The sequence below is a fragment of the Protobothrops mucrosquamatus genome, unplaced genomic scaffold (assembly GCF_001527695.2).
Source record: "Protobothrops mucrosquamatus isolate PMUCROS unplaced genomic scaffold, P.Mucros_1.0 scaffold_162, whole genome shotgun sequence".
Lineage (NCBI taxonomy): Eukaryota > Metazoa > Chordata > Lepidosauria > Squamata > Viperidae > Protobothrops > Protobothrops mucrosquamatus.
The window spans coordinates 269,518-291,281 of record NW_015386238.1 but is presented as its reverse complement, the minus strand read 5'-3'; the positions used below and the strand labels follow the sequence as shown (position 1 = coordinate 291,281).

The window sequence follows — 21,764 nt, the reverse complement described above, 5'->3', positions numbered from 1 at the left end:
CAATGAACCATATTAAAGTCATAGTAGATTCCAATATCTGTTTCTTTTTCAGTGCTGATGATAGTCCCAAAGAATACAGGTCTCCTCTTGGGCCATTGACTAATTGGCTATGATTTACTTCAGTGGATTCAGGCTGATTTTGGGAAATAGGGGAGACTTATCTTCATGTACATAAGAAACAAACATGTAAACATATATTTGTGTCTTTTGTTCCTTAGAAGGATCATTTTGCTTTTGTTTGGAAAGATTATTAAAAAGAAGAAAGGACAAAACTTAAAATATATCACGTATTTGTATATTTTGCCCCTTTTTGTTGTGTGATATTTAAAGAAAGGAACTGATTTCATGGTTTGCATCAAAAGTCTCAAACGCAGTTGAGACTTCAATGTTTTTTTAATACTGTCTCATTGCTTCACTCAGGCATGCATTGTTCTTTCTATTTTCAAAGTGTAGAGTTATGCATTTGTCTCACTTGTCTGAAAATTGAGTCACGGCAACTGGACTTCTTTTTTTTGATTTGAAATGTTTAGTTGTACTTTCTTCAGATTTTCCTTAAAAGTAGACTTTAACTAATGATTTATATTATCAACGTAGTACTCTTCATTACATCTACTATGGAAAAGAGTCAGTTTGGTGTAGCGATTAAGGTACCAGGTTAAAAACTGGGAGACCTTGAGTTCTAATCTTGCCTTAGGGCAGGGGTAGGCAACTTTGGCACTTTTATGACTTGTGGACTTCAACTCCCAGAATTCCTGAGCCAGCCATGCTGAGGGGATGAAGCATGCTGGGTGGTCTCAGTTTAGTCACACTCTCTCTCAGCCAAAGGAAACAGGCACTAGCAAGCCAGTTCTAAACTCTTGCCAACAAAAATGCTGCAACTTGTCCAGGCAGTCACTAGGAGTCAATACTGACTTGAAGGTACACATACACATGCACATCCAGCTTGAGCTATCTGACATGCAAACTCAACTTTAAAAAACAAGAAAATTCTTTCATCATTGATATCATACAAAATTAGAGAAGTTTGCTCACTAGCTACGGACAGCTGCAAAGAACTCACATAATTCAGTTCCTTTTACTTGTATAAATCAGCAGATTCTAAGCCACGGACAATGCACATGTATATGTATTTCTGAACTAATAGGGTTAATAATACCAGATATGAAATATAAGTTTCCTCTAAATTATTTAGGCTGGCTGCACAAATCTCATTAAGCCATTGTTTGTTTTAACATGTTTTTTCCTGAATAAATCAGTAGCATTCATGTGATAGGCAAACCCATTAACCATCATGCCATCAGCTTATTTTTTCATCTCAGTTAATTGTAATTTCTTGCTAAGGTAGTTGAAAGCTCAGCTGCTGATCAAGAAATGTCTTTGTTCTTTGAATTATTTTTATGAACATGTAAAGTCTGTGTAGCTTGCTATATAAGAGAAAGGAGCAGAAGACTACAGATTCAGTGAAGAGCCAATGATATCTGAGACTCACAAATGTATTTGTGTAACCTAGGCTGCTTTGAAACAGCTTGTTCATCACAAACAGCTTGTTCAGCCTTCTTTTCTAAGAAGGGCCATGCCACATTCAGTTGATCATACTGTCTGCAACAGGAGACAACCCACTATCTTTCTAGGCAGTGTTTCTGGAGAATGTCTTCTTATCTCAGCCAATATGCTGCACCATCCTCAGTTCCCTAAATTTTACAAAAAGCAGAAAACAATACTAGATTGCATAACTGCTGTGCTGTTAAACTTATTTTAAAAAAAAGAAAAGAAAAGAAACTGTTGATGGTCATGATCCAATTTAGGCAGCTTTTAGCCGTAAAACAACAGGATCAAAATAAAGATTCACCTCCAAGCCCTGGTAACTAAAAGAAAGATAATAAAAACTCTTTAAAACCTTGGTTCTATAGCTGGACACCGCAGGTGGTCCTTGACTTATGACCATAATTGAGCCCAAAATTTCTGTTGCTAAGTGAAAACATTTGCTAAGTGCATTTTGCTCCATTTTTTACCACCTTTCTTGCCACAGTTGTTAAGTGAATCTCTGCAGTTGTTAAGTTGGTAACATGGTTGTTAAGTGAACCTGGCTTCCCCGTTGACTTCGCTTGTCAGAAGCTGATCACACGACCCCAAGGCACTGCAACCCTCATAAATATGAGTCAGTTGTCAAGCATCTGAATTTTGATCATGTGACCATGGGGATGGTGCAACAGTCATAAGTATGAAAAACTGTCATAAGTCACTTTTTTTCAGTGCTGTTGTAACTTTGAACAGTCACTAAATGAACTGCTGTAAGGACTACCTGTATTTTTGCTTTACCTTAGCCATCTATTTATGACAAATTTATTTTGTAGGAATTAGCAGTTAAATAAACAGTTAATGTGTATTTTTCTTTCTTATTGGTAAGATTTAAAAATATGTCTTAGTTTCAGAAAAGGAAACACAGGAGTTGGTTAAACAGAAACCAAACTGGGATCTCGGCAGAAATCAAGTAATAATTTTCTACTCTACAAAACAAATTACAAAATAAATCTGCTGCATTTAATGAAGGTACCAGAGCATTTTAAGCTACTGAACCATTCCAATCAAGCTCATTAACAACGAAAAGAGAAATTACAGTGTCCACCAAAATTGATATGTGGAAGCTCAGGATGTGTGAGAGTAGAGGGAGGCGGGGAGCAGAGCAACTTGTGACCTTCCCTGCTAGCTTCCCCATCGATTTTGGTTGTGGGAAGCCAGCAGAGAAAGTCACAAAAGGCAATCATGTGACCATGGGATGCTGCAATGGCCATAAATTCAAAGATTGGTTGTAATTACTCTTCATTTAGCACCATTACAACTTCTAAGGACTGATGAAGAGGTATTAGTAACTGAGGACTTCTGTATGCATAGAGCACGTCCACATGTTCTGCTAAGCCAGGTATGACAGTAAGAATGGGGTAGAAAGCTGTGGCATGCTAGATAATATCCATTTGTTAAACATCAGATGACATGTCAAATTAGAGCCAGCTCTTCTTCATCTTACATTTTGTTTTGTATCCCAGTTACTTTTGTGGCGATGGCTGCTTAACATGTCCTGCTTGTTGTTTTATTTATCCTTAAAAGGGCGGTGGGAGGGGGAACTATCTTGCCTCATTCCTAGTTAGGGAAAGCCAAGCATTCTGCCAGCCCCATGTGGAATATGAAACGGGGTTCTTAATGGAAATCCAAAATGGTAACAGTTGTTAATGCCATATTATTCACACAAAAGGATTCTCCTTTCCCACAATAAAATCTGCAAAACAATGCATTACTTTCTTACCTTTAAATTTGGATCGAATATTTGCCAGTTCTTTGTTTATTCTTTTAATCTCAGCTTCTTTGCTTTTACCTGAAAACACAGGGGGAAAAAAACCTTTCAGTTCAGAGTACAGTTGGTAACAGAAAGAACAGCCTTTAATATCACAATAATTTGAAGTGTTTTTCAAATTTGGCAACTTTAAGTAAACAATACCCCCAATTAAGAAACTGCCAAAGAAGCCAACAGTGAACAGTCCAACCACAGAATCCAGAAGACCACCCCTACCAACACTGACAGGCAAGCTGCTAGAAAATAAACTGATAGCAAACTGCACTCCTTACTAGCACTGATGATGTTACCTACTTAGGGTAATGAAACGTCTGCAAGAAAACGAGCAAGCTCAGAGAGCACCAACGATCCCTCTTGGCAACTTTAAATGTGTGGACTTTAACCCCAAGAACTGCCCAGCCAGAATGCAGGCTAGGGAATTCTGGGAGTTAAAATCCACATATCTTAAAGTTGCCAAGTTTGAAAAACACTGGTTTAAATCCCAGCTTCTTTCTCTCATCCTTTTGTAACAGATGGATTGCAAATCCCTTGAAGTTCCTGCTGTGCTAACTCTCTGACCTTTCTTCACAAAATGATCCTGTTTTGAATCTAGGACAGGCATGTCAAACAGGCCGGCAGTTTGACACGCCTGATCTAGGATCTGCCAACAGTAGCCCTTGATTAAAACTTAGAAACCTAAAATTTAGAAACCAATGAAACAGAAGATGATGAAGGAAAAAAAATACCAAGAGAAAGGGAATGATGCTTAAGGTTACATCAGGATCTTTTATAAATAAGACAGTGACAGCCGGCAACAAAATATAAAACTAATGGGAGTCAATGCATTTATGATGGATAATAAGTGTGACTAATAAACTTCCCACCAGCCAGATGACATTTATAGAGATTAATTCCAGCTTCTTGCTGGATGTAACACGTTATGCTGACCAATGTAAAAAAAAAAAACCTTTGGCCAACAGTACTTTTAAGGTAGAAACACAAAAATCATACCATCTTCTTTTCCATAGAGAATTGATAAAGCCATATCAAATATAATTATTTCACTTCATTGAAAAAACAGTGCTGACACAACCCAGCTATTATTATCCATGTTTTAATAACATTGTACACACAAAGGCACACACACATACACAGACAGACAGAAAGATAGATGGAGGAGGGAGGGAGGGAGATGTGTTTGTGTGTGTGTCCTTCAAGTGATTTTTTTTTTTTGAAAACTGAAGGATGTTCTTGATACTGTAAGTGTTGACTGGTTCCAAACACATTTCAAAGTGCTATTGCTTACATAATGGCTTAGCACTATGCCAAACTCTCTTGAAAATATGGAAGTTCACTTCCTGAAGTGAAAAATATGGAAGTTCACTTCCTGAAGACACCCATTCAATACCATTTGGGGGAGGAAAGGATATATTCCTTCAAGTTAATCTTGACTCCTGGCAATTGCCTGGACTAGGCCTGACGTTTTCTTTGCAAGGTTCTTTAGAAATGGTTTGCCACTGCCTGCTTCCTAAGGTTAAGAGAAACTGACTGGCCCAGGGTCACCCTGTTGGCTTTGTGACTAAAGCGGGGCTAGAACTCACTGTCTCCTGGATTCTAGCCTGATGCCTTAGCCATTGTCTTTTTATTTTATGCTTCTAAAGTTTTTTTAATGCATTTTTCTCTCAACATTTTTTTTATAAGTTACCTACACCAGAGGTCCCCAATCTTTTGGGCACCAGGGACCAGTTACGTGGAGAGAGGTTTTTCCACGGACTGGAGGGGGCGTGGTTTTGGGTGTTGCCTGCATCCTGTGTATGGGGCTTTCCTTGTTTGTGCGGACCAGTTGCTGGTATGCCATGGCCCGGGACTTGGGGACCCCTGACCTAGACATTTTGCTGGAAGGCAATTACACCAAATGTAATTAATATGTTTTCCTCAATAGATTTAATCATTTTGCCCAGACTTCTTTACATTACCAGGAAAAGGGAATCAACACACTGAACTTCTATCAAAAACAGTTCTTTTCCATTCCAGGCTGAACATTGACCTTCAAACCTTGAATAGTTCTGATTAACAGAAGGCTTATGAACTTCCTTTGAAAGGTCATTTAAACAGATAGGACTGTTCAGTGACGCTCTTTCTACTAATGTTATAAGAACCAGTGAAACTAAGTATATTGTAAAAAAGACAACAATGCCTCTCATTTTCATACAGTGTGTGAACAAAAAAAAAGAAAGAACTCATTGCATTCCTTAGCTTATTTCTTTCAGAACAGCTCCTACCTATAAAGCACCCAAATATGAAAGTAAAGCTGGAATATCTGTCTGTACATTTAAAAACTGAGGAAATCCAGCATGCAAGATCAGAACAAGTTCCAATTCTTTTGAACTCCTGGCAAGAAACAGTTTGCCTTTTCTACCTGCCTATCTAATAAGGCACACACTGAAATGGTATGAAGAACTGTATGTGCCTGCACACTAATTTTAAAGACACTAAGGCAACTTTTAAGTCATATTTTTAGCAGTCTGGTGGGAGACTTTAAAAGATAGCTCAAAAAGTGAAGGACATAATTGTGTAGCAAAGCAGGTCATTTTATTATTATTATCAGAAGTCTAAGACTATGTCATTCAATGTTGCAATAGACATGATCCAGGCTTATTAAAAATGTTCAATGTACAGTTGCATTAAATAAGGACTTACATCCTAGTTTTATGACTATGTTTATGAGATATGATCAGTTTGTAAAAAAACAACACCTCTTGCCATGAATTCAATTCCATTTTAAGTTTTAACTCATTAATATGTTATTGGGTTCTTAGTCTTCTCCAAGATTGCTTTTCTTCTTACTGATGTTCATTACTAGACAAGGTAACAGGAAACAAAATGTCTGCAAGAAAAAAAGCAAGCTCAGAGAACACAAAGAACACAACAATTCGGTTCTGAACTACATTCTCGCAAATTGTCTCTGTACATATTGCATCATAATTTAGTCATTGCAAATCATCTAATAGAGTCGAGGCTGGTTACAGCTGTTAATTACACCAGTATGCTTTAAAAGCATTTTTTTAAAAGTTTACAGATGCATAATAACTGTTATTCAGTCCTAATTTATTAGTTCTAGAAGCTACAGGCCTTAGAAGTCTGAAAAACAAGCCATTCCCTTGTGCCTTTGTGCTTTATTTTGCATGATTTGCTCTCAGCAGCAGAGAACAAATTTTGCTGATGGGCTCCCTATAGATTGAGAATCAGAGGAAGCTCTATGATGCAGTAAAGATGGCCAATTCCTTGTTAACAGCAAACTACCACGTGTAAAAAGTCCATGACTCCTTAGTTCAGCTGAAAAATCAGTTTTCAAGCTGACATGAAACAGGTTTTTGCCGTAAACCTACCAAGTTCACACCAATGGTCTGCTCCTCTCACTCTTGGGAACAGGGAGAGAAAAGAGTTTTTAAATACATTGCTTTTCTAGGTAAAAAGAACAACCTCAACAAGTACCCAGTTGAGCTTCAGATTAAACAAGAGTAATGGAGGTTCAGAAGTTCAGTGTATCAGTTTAATCTGGTTCTACAAACAAGCTTCTTCTACCCTCATTTGTAAGTTTCTATCATTGTAAAGAATTGCAACTAAATATTTTAATTGGTGTAGATCAACCTTGGCACAAAAAAGCAAGAGCTGATAGCAAAGCAGTACAAGTTCTTTAGTACCACTCAACTCAAAATCTGAACTGCAGCAAAATGATTGAATCTAGGAAAAGTCTAAAATGAGAGGACTTTATAGCCACTCCAGCAAGTGTAGCAAGTCAACATACTAGAAGAGAAAAGCAATGGATTGTTCCCAATAAGCAATGTTTGTCTTTGCTGTCTGTCCTCTTCATCAGGTCAAGGATGAGCCCTAATCAACTAAGATCAAAGGAAAGCTACAATGTATGTTCAGTTAGAATCAGCTTCTTGTGCAATATTTTGTTCAAATGAATTTCAAATAAAAAGCAGGGCTTTGTCATTCCCACCCCCACCAAGCTTTATTAACCATTACTGGATAACATTAAGATTTTTACAAATTACATTGGTTATGTGTATTTCATGTTAGCAAAATTACTATGCTTTTGTACCTTTCCTTAAACTGTATGAAATTTTGTATTACACTATGCTTTAATTCGTCTCTATTTCTATCTTATACCCTTTAAGGAACTCACTGTGGTGTATATGCATGTCTTATGCATTCATTTGAGGGAAAATTTCTCCTTTATAAGGAATAACTTGTATTGTTTACGTTCTTTAATTTGAATGTGATATTGCTTCTGTGTGTGTGTGTGTGTGTGTGTGTGTGTGTGAGAGAGAGAGAGAGAGAGAGAGAGAGAGAGAGAGAGAGAATCACCATCATCATGATTAGGAGTCTAGGGGACAACACTTGTGTAATTTCATTGTAAATGGTTTCTTTCTCCCAGTATATAAAATGTATCAATTATGTTTTAACAGACCAGAGAAGTTTTGGATGATTCATTAAAATAATCAGCACTTTGGGTAGCTCCTTCTGTAACTAATAGTCAACCAACACCTCAAGGGAAAATTCACTAAATCCTCAATACAAGTTCCAGAAAGTAAAGCTAATTATAAATAAGTTTCTTCCAGTACTAAACTGTATTTTCTTCAGATGATAGCAGCTTTAACAGGTTAGACCTTATCCGGTAGTCTCTTAATATTCATTATATAGGCTACAAACCAACAATGTTAAAATATTCTACTTTCTTCTTTGTTCAAGGACTAGCCTAAACATAAGGTTTAGAAGTACAGTGAGCAAATAAGACCCATCAAGATCCATTGTATACTTTGTTTTATAAGAGTGACTCAAGTGTTACTTTTACTGATTTTATAGTTTTTCTTGAATATCTACTATACTGCAGCAGAACTTGTTGAAAACAAAACTGCAACCACACCTTCCATTTCAACAGGGGATAGTAAGGAAGAGGAAAATGAAACGATTGTTAAGAAAAAAGGCAGCACAAAATAAAATTCACTGTTTCGCTAATGGTCACCTAACTGGAGGCATACAATATGTTCATTCTTTCCCAGCACAGATTCTTGATACATTATTGCAGATATCTATCATCTACCTACCTACCTACCTACCTAAATATCTATCTATCTACCTCAGTGCTTCCAAAGCTAATCAATTGAATCTTTTCGGGATATCTTCTCCTATTAATTACAAGATGTGTACCTAGGGAAAAAAATATGGAATGAAGTTCTTCTGAATTCATTACTCTATGAAACAGTTCCCCTATCTATCAACGCATTCTAGGAACTTTAAATAGAAGCCACCAGAAAACTATAACAATGGTGGAGATACAAATATTCTGAATGTAGTTAAGAATTTTCTGGAAGAAAATAGCATTCAGTTGGCAGAATCCTGGCTATTGTTTATTGCAGCAACAATCGTAATGTAAAGGCAAGGAAGCTTCCTGAAATTTAGAAAGCCAGTTTATGTAATTTCTATGAATATTTACAGGCCTAAGCAGAAAAACAATGACAAAGTAATTATTTCTCTAGGGTTTTGTATCAGTCAAAGCAGGAAATACTAGTGTTCACAAGCCCGTAAGTCAAATTTATTTTACTTTGGTCCAAAACTAGCATAAGATAACATTCAAAACCAGGAGAATGAATTCTTCCAAACATAATAATCCATGCCTACCATGAGCAAGATAATTACCAAAACATTAAATTCTATAATCTAAGTAGGAGAAAAATTCTACAAAAACTATCAAGTAAATTATGCTTAAAATATGAATGTTAAAATTATATGTAGTATATTAAGTTTAAAATATAGAATAACTATATGCTATTATAAAAGGAATGCTATAAATTATTCTAAGCTATCTATAAAAAGAATATATACGTGAAAGTATTAAAATATTATTCTATGAATAGATAGCAGTAAGACAGTTCAATTAAGTGATCAGATGAGAAGATAATAGAAAAAAGAACCATGTGATTATGTAAACAAGGGTTTTGTCAAATCTCTTGCAGGTGATTAATTTCAAATGAATTCTACAAGTAGCTGTTCAAAACTTTGCCTTGTTTTATGGTAAAACTAGCTGTACCCGGCCATGCGTTGCTGTGGCTCAGTCTGGTAAAAGTGTGTGTTGCTTTTACGTCCAACAGATGGCGCTGTTTTTCAAAAAAAGCATGTTTTTACCTGTCACAGGTGTGACATCTATATAATATAGGTATATAAAAACACGCGCGTATTCGAATGCAATGTTGTGTCAAAATTTCAAAGCAATCGGTGAAGAACTTTTGGAGATTTAAGATTTTGAACAAACGAACATTTACATTTTTATTTATATAAGAATGGACCAGAAACTGAAATAACAAAGAGGCAGACTACTCAGGATAACCAGAAGTCTTCTAAATGTTCAGAAGAGTTATAGTTAGATGTTTTATCAAATGAACAATACAGGTCATCTTCAATAGTCTCAGTGTGCCTGGACCTATAGGGAATAGGTCCTCCTTTGAAGGAATACTCCTATATCATCCCTCAAGGATGTAAATGAAAGAACATTACACTGTGTCAAAATGAAGGCCTCCCTATGCTTAGGTACATCTAGCTGTCTAAGTTAAGGTACATATATCTTTGACTATCAGTAAAAAAGAGACTGAGAGTCTTGCTTATGCCAGTATGTGCTCTGCACCCTTTATTTGCTACTTTAGAATTTATCTAGCCTGCTCTTAACCTACCAAAACCTGGGAAAGAGAGAACTGGGAAAGAGAGAACTTTAATAATCCCAATTTTTTGCTGAGGATGATCATTTCTATGAGCACTGGAATCCATCCTCCAGAATTAAAAGAATCAAACTAGATGGGGAAAATATAATTTTTTTGCCAGAGCTAAAGCAGAAATACACTCTAGCCTTTAGTTATCAATAAATATGGGGGGGGGGAGAATGGGGGCAATTGAAACATAACTGGGAACCTGAAATGTTCCTCATAAAAATTTAGATAAGCTTGGAAAGGTTGTCTGCAAAATTTGGAAAATTGTCTAGTTGAGTATCACGTTGCATCAGCATATTTGCTTTGACAATCTGCAGGCTGCTGGTCTACAACCAATCCCTTTTGACTGGAATGAATGAATGAGTGAGTGAGTGAGTGAGTGAGTGAGTGAATGAATGAAAAGGATTGCCTCTGAGCATTTTGAACAAGACAGGAGCCATGTGCTTTCCTACATCTAAAGCTGTGGGAAATCATTTCCAAACAAATGAAGGAAACGAATTGGAAGCTAGTTTTTGTGCCAGGAGTGAAAGAAAGAAAGAAAGAAAGAAAGAAAGAAAGAAAGAAAGAAAGAAAGAAAGAAAGAAAGAAAGAAAGAAAGAAAGAAAGAAAGAAAGAAAGAAAGAAAGAAAGAAAGAATGATCGATCCTCTCTGTTGGACTCCTATGATTCTTCTCAGACTTGTGGGGAAGCTGAATAGAAAGACTGCATTATCTCCATATAATCTAATGGTATAAATTTCTTTGTCAGCTTGGGAAAATGAAAAGTCAAGTTTAATTAACTAACCATTTATGCAGACGTTCAACAAAAGTAGAACTATTATTAGAGATAAAAAAGTAAAATCACAGCTACCAGTTTTTTAGCTGGTGTTGGCCTTCATATGCATCAAGTTCTTCCGAAGAACCTAGGATGTCGTCATGTAGCAGTGCAATGCTGGGGGCATAGTATACTTAGATTTCAATGAGGCATTTGACAAAGTAGATCACAACCTGCTGCTTAGTAAGCTAGAAAAAGGTGGGATACACAACATCACCACCAGATGGATTTGTAACTAGCTGACAAACTGTGCTCAATGAGCAGTCCTCAGTGGTACTACATCCACATGGAGAGAAGTAAACATCACCACACCCCTGGCAAGAAGACACGGAGCCATCAATGCAGTTCTAACGATGGTCTGCTATCAAAGTCAGTGCTGGCAGCAACTGCCTCCCAGCGCTCTATATACACACCCGCTAATCAACCCCACCCCCGCAGGAGAGCGATGTATTACCTCCTCACTGTCCAACTGATTGCGCCATCGACATCCTGCCGGGGTATGACAAGGCTCTGTCTTAGGCCCAGTACTCTTCAATATCTTCATAAATAACGTAGATGAACGAATAGAGAGGAACTCATCAAATTTGCAGATGACAATAACTGGCAGAAATAGCCAACATCCCAGAGGACAAGCTCAGGATCCAAAAAGATCTTGACAAACTTGAACAATGGGCCCTATCCAACAAAATGAATTTTAATGTGGAGAAAAGCAAAGTTTTACATTTAAGCAGAAAAAATCAAATGTACAAGTACAGATTAGGCGAGACCTGGCTCAAAAACAGTAACTGTGAGAGGGACCTTGGAGTCCTAGTGGATGACCATTTGAATATGAGCCAGCAGCTAAAAAATCTAATACAATTCTGGGTTGTATAAACAGAGGCATAGAATCAAGATCACGCGAAGTATTAGTACTGCTTTATAAAATCCTAGTAAGACCACACCTGGAATATTGCAACCAATTTTGGTCACCATACTACAAAAAAGATATTGAGACTTTGGAAAAAGTTCAGAGAAGAGCAACTAAGATGATCAAAGGCCTGGAGACTAAAACATTTGAAGAACAGCTGCAGGGATTGGGTTTGGCTAGTCTAAAGAAAAGAAGACACAGGGGTGACATGATAGCAGTATTCCAGTATTTGAGGGGCTGCCACAAAGAAAAGGGAGTCAAATTATTCTCCAAAGCACCAGAGGGCAGGACAAGAAACAATGGTTGGAAACTGACCAAAGCAACCTGGAATTAAGGAGAAACTTCCTAACAGTGAGGACAATTAACCAGTGGAACAGCTTGCCTTCAGAAATCGTGGGTGCCCCATCACTGGAGGTTTTTAACAAGAGGCTAGACAGTCACTTGCCTGAAATGGTATAGTTTCTCCTGCCTGAGCAGGGGGCTGGATTAGAAGACCTCCAAGGTCCCTTCCAGCTCTATTCTATTCTAAAACAGTTCATTTAGTGACTGTTCAAACTTACACCGGCATTGAAAAGATGATATAATAACCATTTTTCATACCTACGACTGTTGCAGCATCTCCATGGTCACAAGATCAAAATTCAGGCGCTTGGCAACTGATTCGTATTCTAATCTACGTGAGGATCCAAGTAGTGTGGCCTTTTGTAATCTACAGATGGAAATTCTGTCAATGTGCAAATTTTCCAAGTTCTGTCCCAGATATTTTGGTTATCATTACTGTATTATATTGTGCTTTTGAGTCATTTTGATTCTTGGAGACTACATGGACTATTTAGTCCCTGAGGTTTTCATGTCCACTGCCTGCTTCCTAGGGCCGAGAGTGACTGACCAAAGCTGGCTTTATGCCTAAGGTGGGGTTAGAACTCATGGTCTCCTGGTTTCTAGTCTGTTGCTTTACCCACTATACCAACTGGCCTAAACTAATACACAACCTTATTTGTTTTGGGGTGAACACAGTATGGCCTTGAGGAATATAATGCCCATATAATATATAATGCCCATAATGTAACTTTCCACTGTGGCTGTAAACAAGAAGCCCCAGACAACATTGTCCATGCAATCCTGCAACCTCAATACATCAGGAACACAACAAGTGTGGGGAGGAAGGTTGCTGTAATTGTCTTGGCCATGGATCTAACCTTTCTGACAATTGTCACAGTGATTCTCCTATGTTTAGAACAAGATTCCAAAGTTCATTCCCTACACAGGAAGCCTTCCCAGAACACAAACAAGCATTCTTTGAAACTAATTAGTTTAAACATAGATGTATTTACCAGAAAGGCACGGAAGCAAACGATTTTTGGAGTTTTGGGGGTTTCTGAAATGGTTTACCTTTGGACTTCAACTGTGGGTAAATTACTATTTGTTGTTGCTCTCCAGGCAATAGTAGTAGTGTACTATATTCTTACTAAATAGCATAGATTATGCACTGCATTTTTAAAAAAAATTACACAGGTCCAAGCATCTTCCTCTTAATAAAAATCTAAGATGCATCCCCAAACAATTATTCATTTAAAGTAAACACTACTTCCCAAATTCAATTGTAAACGAGATACAACTCACTATCACTATATAACAAGATGGGCAAAGCAGTTTAAAAAGATTTTAACTGACTGAAAAATGTTTTAAATTTTGTTGTAATAGTTATAGTTATCTGATATTTCTATATATTGAAAGTATAACCATGATGCTTAATAACAGTGAAGTTAGTTCTCAATAGGAGAGGGGGGGAAGAGAGGGAGGGAGGGAGGGAGGGAGGGAGAGAGAGAGAGAGAGATTTCAGTATATCACATAACCACAGGCCAAATTAACGACTAGGCCAATCTTCATTCAAAGGCAGCCAACTAATTGTAATTTAAGGGTCAACAGAATGATATATTTATGATAGCATTTAACCAGTCAGGCTTCTACAATAAAAAGAGTCCATTTCAAAGGTACTTCCTATTTTTCTTGCAGAACAGGGGCATATGTTAAAGGAGAAGCTTCTGCTCTTGGAAACATATCAAACAAATGATTACTCGATCGTTTTACTAAAAATTAGTTCTAGGACAGTCTTCCCTTCACTTAGGACCCTCCAAATACATGAAAATATATTTTTGCATACATTGTCTCAAAATTGCACATTGGAAAGTACCAAATCAGAGAGGCCTTTTTCAAGGCATCTAAAGCTAGACATTCTCAATTTATTCATTATTAGAAGTACCAAAGAGCCTGTGTTCTGGCACAACTATAAATACAGCCATTAGTATTCTTTAAACAATTCTTAAAATGAATATTGGCTGGTTCACTGAGGTCTTTTTGGCCGACTTTTCAGTTTTGATTTTCAAAGGTCTCCTGAAGGATAGTCCTGCTGCTAAAAGAAGATTAGGAATATTCTTTCAGCTACTCGGCACAGAATTCCTTAAACCTCAGACTGTGGGCTGATTTAGCTACAGAAGCCATACTAGCATACATCTAAATATATACAATTACACAGGTGCAGTTCCTATTATTGTTGCTCTTGAATGACTTTGTTGTTTAGAAAACAAGTGTCCTGGGAAATGGACGAAAACAGCTACTTTTGTCTGCTGTGGGGACACAAACAGCTAGCCCATTCTTCTAAACCGGATTCAATTTTAGTAGGCAACGTAGGAGAAGATTTTCAACATATTTTTTTTGTCAAGAATAATTCATGCTGATGCAGTTACATATATTTTTTTTTCCCCAAAAAGGATGAGAAATTAGACTAAGGAAGCCAGAACGGTCTTGTCCTACTTATTTTTTGCTGCAGTTTGCCTCCCTTACAGTCCTCCTCCTCCTCAAACAGTGGAGTAAAATGCTTGGATGTTTTTATTTCGCTGCATTTCTACAGCCAGGGAAGAGGAATTTATGGAATTTTCTGTCTGGGGGCTAACCAACAAACCTTGATTTGAGAGGGGGCCTCATTTGCCCCCTTGCCTCGGGCAGTGAAGAGTTTTGAGACTGGGCCGTCAGCTTCCCAGCATAGACCCTCTCCTTATTTTCTTTCCTGAGGCTACACATATGGCAATCTTTGTCGATATACCAGTACTTGCCAAGCTTCCGTTTCCCCCCGCATCCTAAGACAGAGCTAACCTTCCTTTCATTTGAGGCCCATTTTCTGGGTTGGTGGGACCGCCATCGAAGTACATTCCCTATCTTTAAAGCCACCCAGGCAAGAAGAGGCTGCCTTGGCGCAGGCTAATCAGGACTTCTCCGGCCCCATCTACAGCGTATCCCGCGGGGCTTCGCATCGCTACAATCAGCTTTCGCAGAGACACCACCACCCACCCCCCTTCCCTGGGCCAACGCGAAAGAGACACCCGGCAGCAGAAGGTGGGCTCATCGCCAGCCCAAAACGCCGTCGGTGGCGAGAGCGGAGCGGAGCCCTTCCCAGGACAGCCGCCTTCTCATTACGCTCGAAGCCAACCCAGCCCGACGTTCCCCGCGGAGGGTCTCTTTCCCAAGACAACCCGGAGCCGCCTCCGTGGGAAAGGAACGGGCAACGCTGAACCCGCCACGGAGCAGAAACAAGGAAACGAGCGATTTCTCCCGGGAAGGAAAGGAACCCCACCCGAAAAAAACAAAACAAAAAACCGCGAGCCCCGCCGAGCCCTCCTGGCCGGAGGCAAGTTTTCCTCGCCGCCCCTGCCACGCTTACAGTTCCTGATGTCCGAGATGAAGACGGCAAGGCCCCGCATCCCATCCCCCTTCGACACGGCCGGCATCTTTACGCCGAAACAGAGACTCCCACCGCCGAGACTGCTGCCGCGATCCGCGCGAAGGACCTTTAGCCTCCGAAGCCGCCTTGCCGCCCCGCCTGAGCGCAAGCGCGACGCCTTTCCGCCTTCGCCGTCCTATCTCGGAGCCGCTAGGCAGCGCCTCGGGGCGCCACCTCGCGTGCGGAGGAAGGGATGTAGCGGCGGGGATTGGGCCGAGTGAGGCTGCCTCAGAGCGACGCTCCGTGGCCCCATCGGCTCCTCGTCACTAGCTGCAGCTGCAGGGCCCTCAGTCCCAAGGAAGAGGCTCCGCTCCAGCGCCCTGGGCTTCCTCCCGAGGCAGCGCGCATCCTGCTGCGGGAGGAGGAACAGGTGTTGATCCTTCCTAGGCTAGGCGGAGGAAATGGAGCGCAGAACACCGCCTCCGCCATGCCCCTAATGAGAAATAAATCCGCTTGAGCGTCAACATTGGATTTGGTTTGCCATCTTCAATCCTCCTGGCGAGTTTAGCCGATTGGACGCAGTGAAATATTTCTGAATAAGCACCCCAAAGTTTGCCCTTTTACTGCTTTGTCGGTAGAGGGTATATAAAAGCCCCATCTCGCATGGCTCTGTCACTCTTATAAGCCCTGTTAGATTTTTCAAACGGTACACAATGCTGTTCCACTGCTTTAAAAAATAAAAGCACACTATGCTGTTCCATTATTTTAAAAAATAAAAGCCTAAATGTGGCTTGTTTGTAGCAAATGAGAGAGATGAGTAGTCAAATAGGCTTTAGAACGCTTGGTTACAACTTTTGAAATTCAGCTGCTTTCCAATCAGTATGTTAAATCAACTATCATTTTCTTTTATTCAAATATTACATTATGTATATGGTTCACCGCAATCAAAATAAACTATACAATAAAATGCTACATTACTGTTGCTATTACTTATCTTCCAAGCCTACATGCTCACATGCTGTAAGCTTAGAATTACATACTGCTCAGGGTTGAAATGAGGGCTCCTTGGTGCTCTCTGAGCTTGGTTGTTTTCTTGCTGACATTTTATTACCCAGCTAGGTAGCAGCTCAATGCTTTGATTTTGGGTAATGAAATATCTGCAAGAAAACAACCAAGCTCAGAGAGCACCAAGGACCCCTCATTCCTTAATCCTCTCTCTATATACAGCTGCATGTTTGGAACAATACAGTGGGGTTTTCCATAAGTATCAATATTCAAAAATTCCACAAACAGCAGCCTTTTATGTGTTACACTTATTGCATGAAGAACTTTCTATGCCCATTCCAATTTTCAAGATACATTCCTCTAAGGATCTTGTTTTAACAGGCACATTAGTTAATATTGATATGGTATTATAATGCTGTGCTGGCTTACAACTAATAATGTCAGCTTCCCCACTATGCTGTAATTAGATGGCTGTTTGTGGGAGAGATGTGGGTCTAAATCATAGATTAGTCTGTTGACTGATCGTAGATGCAGATGGTCTATACAAGTGAAACTAGTGTGCAATTTCATATTGAGAGTATTAAGCAGAAAGGACCTTGACAGACTCTAGGACTGGCAACCTATAGGTTCTTATTTATTAGATTTTTTTTCCTGCCTTTATTACTTTATAAGTAACTCAAGACAGCGGACATACATAATACTTCTTCCTATTTTCCCCACAACAACAGCCCTGTGAGGTGGGTTGGACTGAGAGAGAGAGTGACTAGCCCAAAGTCACCCAGTTGACTTTCATGCCTAAACTGGGATTAGAACTCACAATCTCCTCATTTTCAGCTTGGGGCTTTAACCACTACACTAAACTGGTTCTCTAGTTTGCATACATTTTCCACTTCAGCAGTAGTATGGATCATTCTTAATCCCTTTACATAGTCAAGTTGAGTCCACCATTCAAAGATCAATATAGTCATTAAGTAGGGAAAAGTTGCATATCCCTGGATTAGGATTTTTACTCCTGTGAGTCACTATGAGCTCACAATGGCTAGTCTTTTCATCATCCTTTTCATCATTAGACTTTCCATCACATCACAATAGCCTGTCCTCCTCCTTCAGGCAGGCAGTATCCACAGAAAGTCACTCTGGCCATTTCTCTCCTTTGGGTAGGCAGTGAAAAAATCTGAAAAGACAACAGAATCAAAACATGGTTTTTCTCTGCTTTGGACATCAGTGCCAGCACAAGTTCAGAAAGGTCAGTCTCTCTTACAGGCAACCAGCAGTGGAAACTGAAGCTAAGCAGGGTCAGGCCAAGGAAATAATAGCAAACCCACTTCTCTTGCCAAGAAAAATTCTATTGCCCCCAGAAGGAATGGAATTGGAGATTTCCCCTCTCCCCCAGAAAAGGAATGAAAGTTATTTGTCCTTGTGCTTTTTAAAAATAAAACTACAGTACTAAAACTCAGCAGGCCAACATAAAAATCTATCAAAGCCCCAGGTGTATATCCAATGATTGAACTGGTTGTAAGAAACTTCCAAAGTGATTCATCATACTTTTCTACTAGAAGAAAAATCTGAAGGGGTGGTAACAGTCTGAGTTTTAAAGGAAGAATGGAGGTGGGGTGCTCTCCCCTTATTTTATTCACACAAAAATGGTACTATGTAGGTCAGAGAAATAGTAAGTTAGTATCTGGTGTAAAGACAATTCATGAGTACCAGAGTTTAAGGGGGTACGCAAAGCCAGCCACACTCAGTGCAATATTCCATTGACTTTATGCCTCCTCAAATGCTAGCTTATGTCTATTCAGATATAGAAGATACTGAAATCCATGAATTTTTAGGCAAGAGTGCATGGGATTTCAGACTTACTGGGAAACTAGGTCCCATTAATTATGTACAGCTTTGCAAAAAATTCAAAATTAGACTCTCAGATTATACATTTGGACAACCATCCAAGGTCAGAGAGAACTTTGTGATTTAGTAGCAGCCTTGCAATCTTTAGCAGAAAGATGTAGTTGAATTGGCTAAGAATTAGTGAAACAACCTTGAATGTTTCTTTTCAAATACAGAAAAACTCTTAACTCCTCGTTGCCAACTAGTTCTCATCCAACTTTTTGCAACTCAGATCATATAGCTCAAACTTTGATCAAATTGAAATAGTTTGCCTAACTGTGGTTAATTGAATTTAGCTAATGGAATTAATTTCAGTTTTACACCACCAGCCTCTTTCATCACTTTTTATGAACATTTTGTGTCTTTTTGACTGGACCTAATAATGTAATCTCCCAGTTAGGGATTGTTATCCAGTCTTTTTATGTTTTTGTTATTGTTTATATTATTGTATTATTGCTACACACACATACCCTCTAATGTAGCTATTTTTAGGTTGATGTTTTGCCATTGCCCTGCTATATTGAGCCTGCTTAAGCCTATTTAGTAGGCTATTTCTCCGTTGTAATTCTCTGCTGTCTCCGAAGCGGGCTTCCAATAAGACTTAGTTTTACCGTATGACCTGGGGTATCTCGCTAGAGCTCCCTCGTATCAGCCACTTTATTATGAAGTCACACTTATCACAAAAAATAGACAAAGAAACGGCTCCTTTAAAAGGCGTGCACTCCTTGCCTCTGATGTTTTTGTTTCACTTCCGAGTCGAGGCAGATCCGGTTTACAGAAGGAAATCAAGGGCGCGAATGCGAGTGCTTGAAAAGGTGGGAGGGGATTGGAAAAGACAGTGCACCCAACGGGTCAGCCTCTACTAATCGTAGCTCTTCAAAAAGTCCGTATTTCCCGCTAACAGCCTATCCACACTAGCAGCTTCCAGTGCTGCAATAAGCAGGGCCGGGACACGCCACCGTTTCTGGAGAAAACAGGTTGAGGACTCTGCGCTTAAAGTGGCCAATCTAGTAGGCACGTCATTTTGCAGAGCAGTAGAATTTAGTGGCGCATGCAACAGGATTGCCTTGCGATCCCTCTTTAATCTAGTTTGCTCGATTGTGGCTTCGTATGGTACAGCCAGAGACTGTAGTAACGGTGGTTTAAACTAATCTCATAACGCTATTATGTTCAGGGGGGCGGATTTGTGAATTGAAGGGAGGTAACATTGAAATATTACTTAGAAAGAGTTGTGGCGGTATAACAAATCAAATTCTGTGGAATTTGTATACGGGAATTGGAATGGATTCCTTTCTTACAGATGGAAAAGCAAGCGACAGATAGATCTTTCTAAATCTGCAAAATCCTCTTGGATCCTTATAGTTTGTATTTTCAGGTCTTTCCCTAGTTTTAACTTTTGCATAGTGGGTTACTGGGTATCAGTTTGAAGAACGTTGTAAAAATATAATTTACCCATCTGGTATTTTTATAATGGGGAATGGAATAAGGTAAACCATTTGATTAGAACTAGTGGCCAGTAAATTGGGTGGGAAATGAAACAGTGGGTTGTGCCCAATGTTGCACATTCACAATACAATTTTCAGTGACCATGATCTTGGCTTTCCACTATATCTGGGAGTGAGAATTGTTGTGACGTATTCTAGTTAGTAGCTTCACATCAGATTTGCATTGAAAATTAGTTCTGCTGTTTTTTAAGCGTCTCAATGCATATTTCAAAAGAGGGAAGGCCCCAATTAAGATGCTGCTTGAAAACTCATTGTTTTGATGCCACCTTTTAAATTAAAGTGTTTTCTAAAACCCCATCTAATTAATTAAAGTTTGCAGCCCTTTATTGGGTGCTATCTGACTTCCACAACAAAGTCTATAATTTCCGGACAATTGACTTGAGTAAATCTGTCAGAGCGGAAACATTAATTGTAATGGATTTGAAAAGATAACAAATTGATTTAACTATACAGCTTTTTGTGGATTTAGAGCTATAAAAGTTTATGCCACAGTAATTACTCTTTGGAGGCTTGCCATTCCCCCCCCCCCCAAGACATGTATATTGTTTAAAAAAAATGCTTAAAACTTCCTCCTCCTCATTGAAGCAAAGTCTGTTAGTCTATGGCTGAAGACACTAGAGAATGTAACCTTATTCGGCATTCCATTTGCAGATGGAAAAGCAAGCGACAAATAGATCTTCATAACTTCTGCAAAATTCTCTTGGATCATTTTAGTTTGTTTGTTGTTTGGTTTTTTTTTGCTTGCTTGCTTTTGAACTCTGGGTGACAATCTGACAAGCTTTACTGGTAATTTGTCTACATGTCCAATTATGGCTGCTACTTGACAAGGCCTTCTACACTGAATGAAAGGATAGATTGGATCTTGAGTTGTGTCCTCTGTCTATCCAAAAAAGGTGAAACATGAAGAATCATATAGCTTCTGGGACATCTTCCTAGCCATTCTTAAAGCAATCCATTTGTGTGTTAAGTGTTTCTGGTCTTTGTGATGCAAATATAAAACTTAGAATATATATATAAAATTGCAAAATGATTCTTTCCTCTGAATTCTGTGGCTATGCTTGCATCATAATGCTGAATAAAAGTGAGTGAATAGAAAGTCCTCGACTTAACAACCACAACTGAGCCAACATTTATGTTAAGTGAAAAATTTGTTAGGTGAATTTTGCCCTATTTTACGACTTTTCTTGCCACATTTGTTAAGTGAATCACTGCAGTTGTAACATGGTTGTTAAGTGAATCTGGCTTCCCCATTGACTTTGCTTGTCGGAAGATCACAAAAGTTGATCACGTGACCCCGGGACGCTGCAACCAACATAAATATAAACCAGTTGTCAAGCATCTGAATGTAAATTACATAACCATGGGGGATGCTGGCAATGATCATAATTGTGAAACACGGTCATAAGTCACTTTTTTCAGTGCTGTTGTAACGGTCACTAAATGAAATTTTGTAAGGCAAGGACTACCTGTATATGGCACATTTTAAAACTCCTCCATGTCATGCTTTCCCAAAGTTGGGCAAACTCAAAATCTCTGTCATCCTGGATTTCTGACTGAAGGCTTGAAGTGCACAATGTCTGTAGTTAAAGAGATCCATGATAGTAGCTATTCTGAGAGTATATTAAAGGCAAGTCCGAAAACTTGGATAGAATGACGGTCCATACAAAGTTTCCAGAAATATTAAAATGGGGGGGGGGAATGAAATTACAAAAAGGGAAGCACATACAACGTTAATTTGGGGACACCATACAGAAGTCATTTTAAATCAAATGAATATACTTTGTTCAATTATTATGCATCTGTTTATTTAATTTAAATTTTGTTTAATGTTACAAAA

The 21,764-nt window shown here is 38.9% G+C and overlaps 2 protein-coding genes across 2 annotated transcripts in view; one reads left to right on the top strand and one right to left on the bottom strand.

Annotated features, from left to right (window-relative positions):
* The window catches only part of AP2A2 (adaptor related protein complex 2 subunit alpha 2), a 56,061-nt gene extending 40,364 nt beyond the window's left edge, over nucleotides 1–15,697 (bottom strand). Inside the window, exons 1-2 of the mRNA XM_015821240.2 lie at nucleotides 15,534–15,697; nucleotides 3,302–3,370 (exon numbers count right to left, since the gene is read on the bottom strand). Of these exons, the coding sequence (XP_015676726.1) occupies nucleotides 3,302–3,370; nucleotides 15,534–15,600 (136 nt within the window). The 5' untranslated portion in view covers nucleotides 15,601–15,697. The remainder of the gene's footprint in view (nucleotides 1–3,301; nucleotides 3,371–15,533) is intronic.
* Nucleotides 15,698–19,186: 3,489 nt separating this feature from the next.
* Nucleotides 19,187–21,764, top strand: part of CHID1 (chitinase domain containing 1) — a 49,485-nt gene continuing 46,907 nt past the window's right edge. Inside the window, exon 1 of the mRNA XM_015821215.1 lies at nucleotides 19,187–19,237. The gene's annotated coding sequence lies outside the window, so the exon portion shown is untranslated. The remainder of the gene's footprint in view (nucleotides 19,238–21,764) is intronic.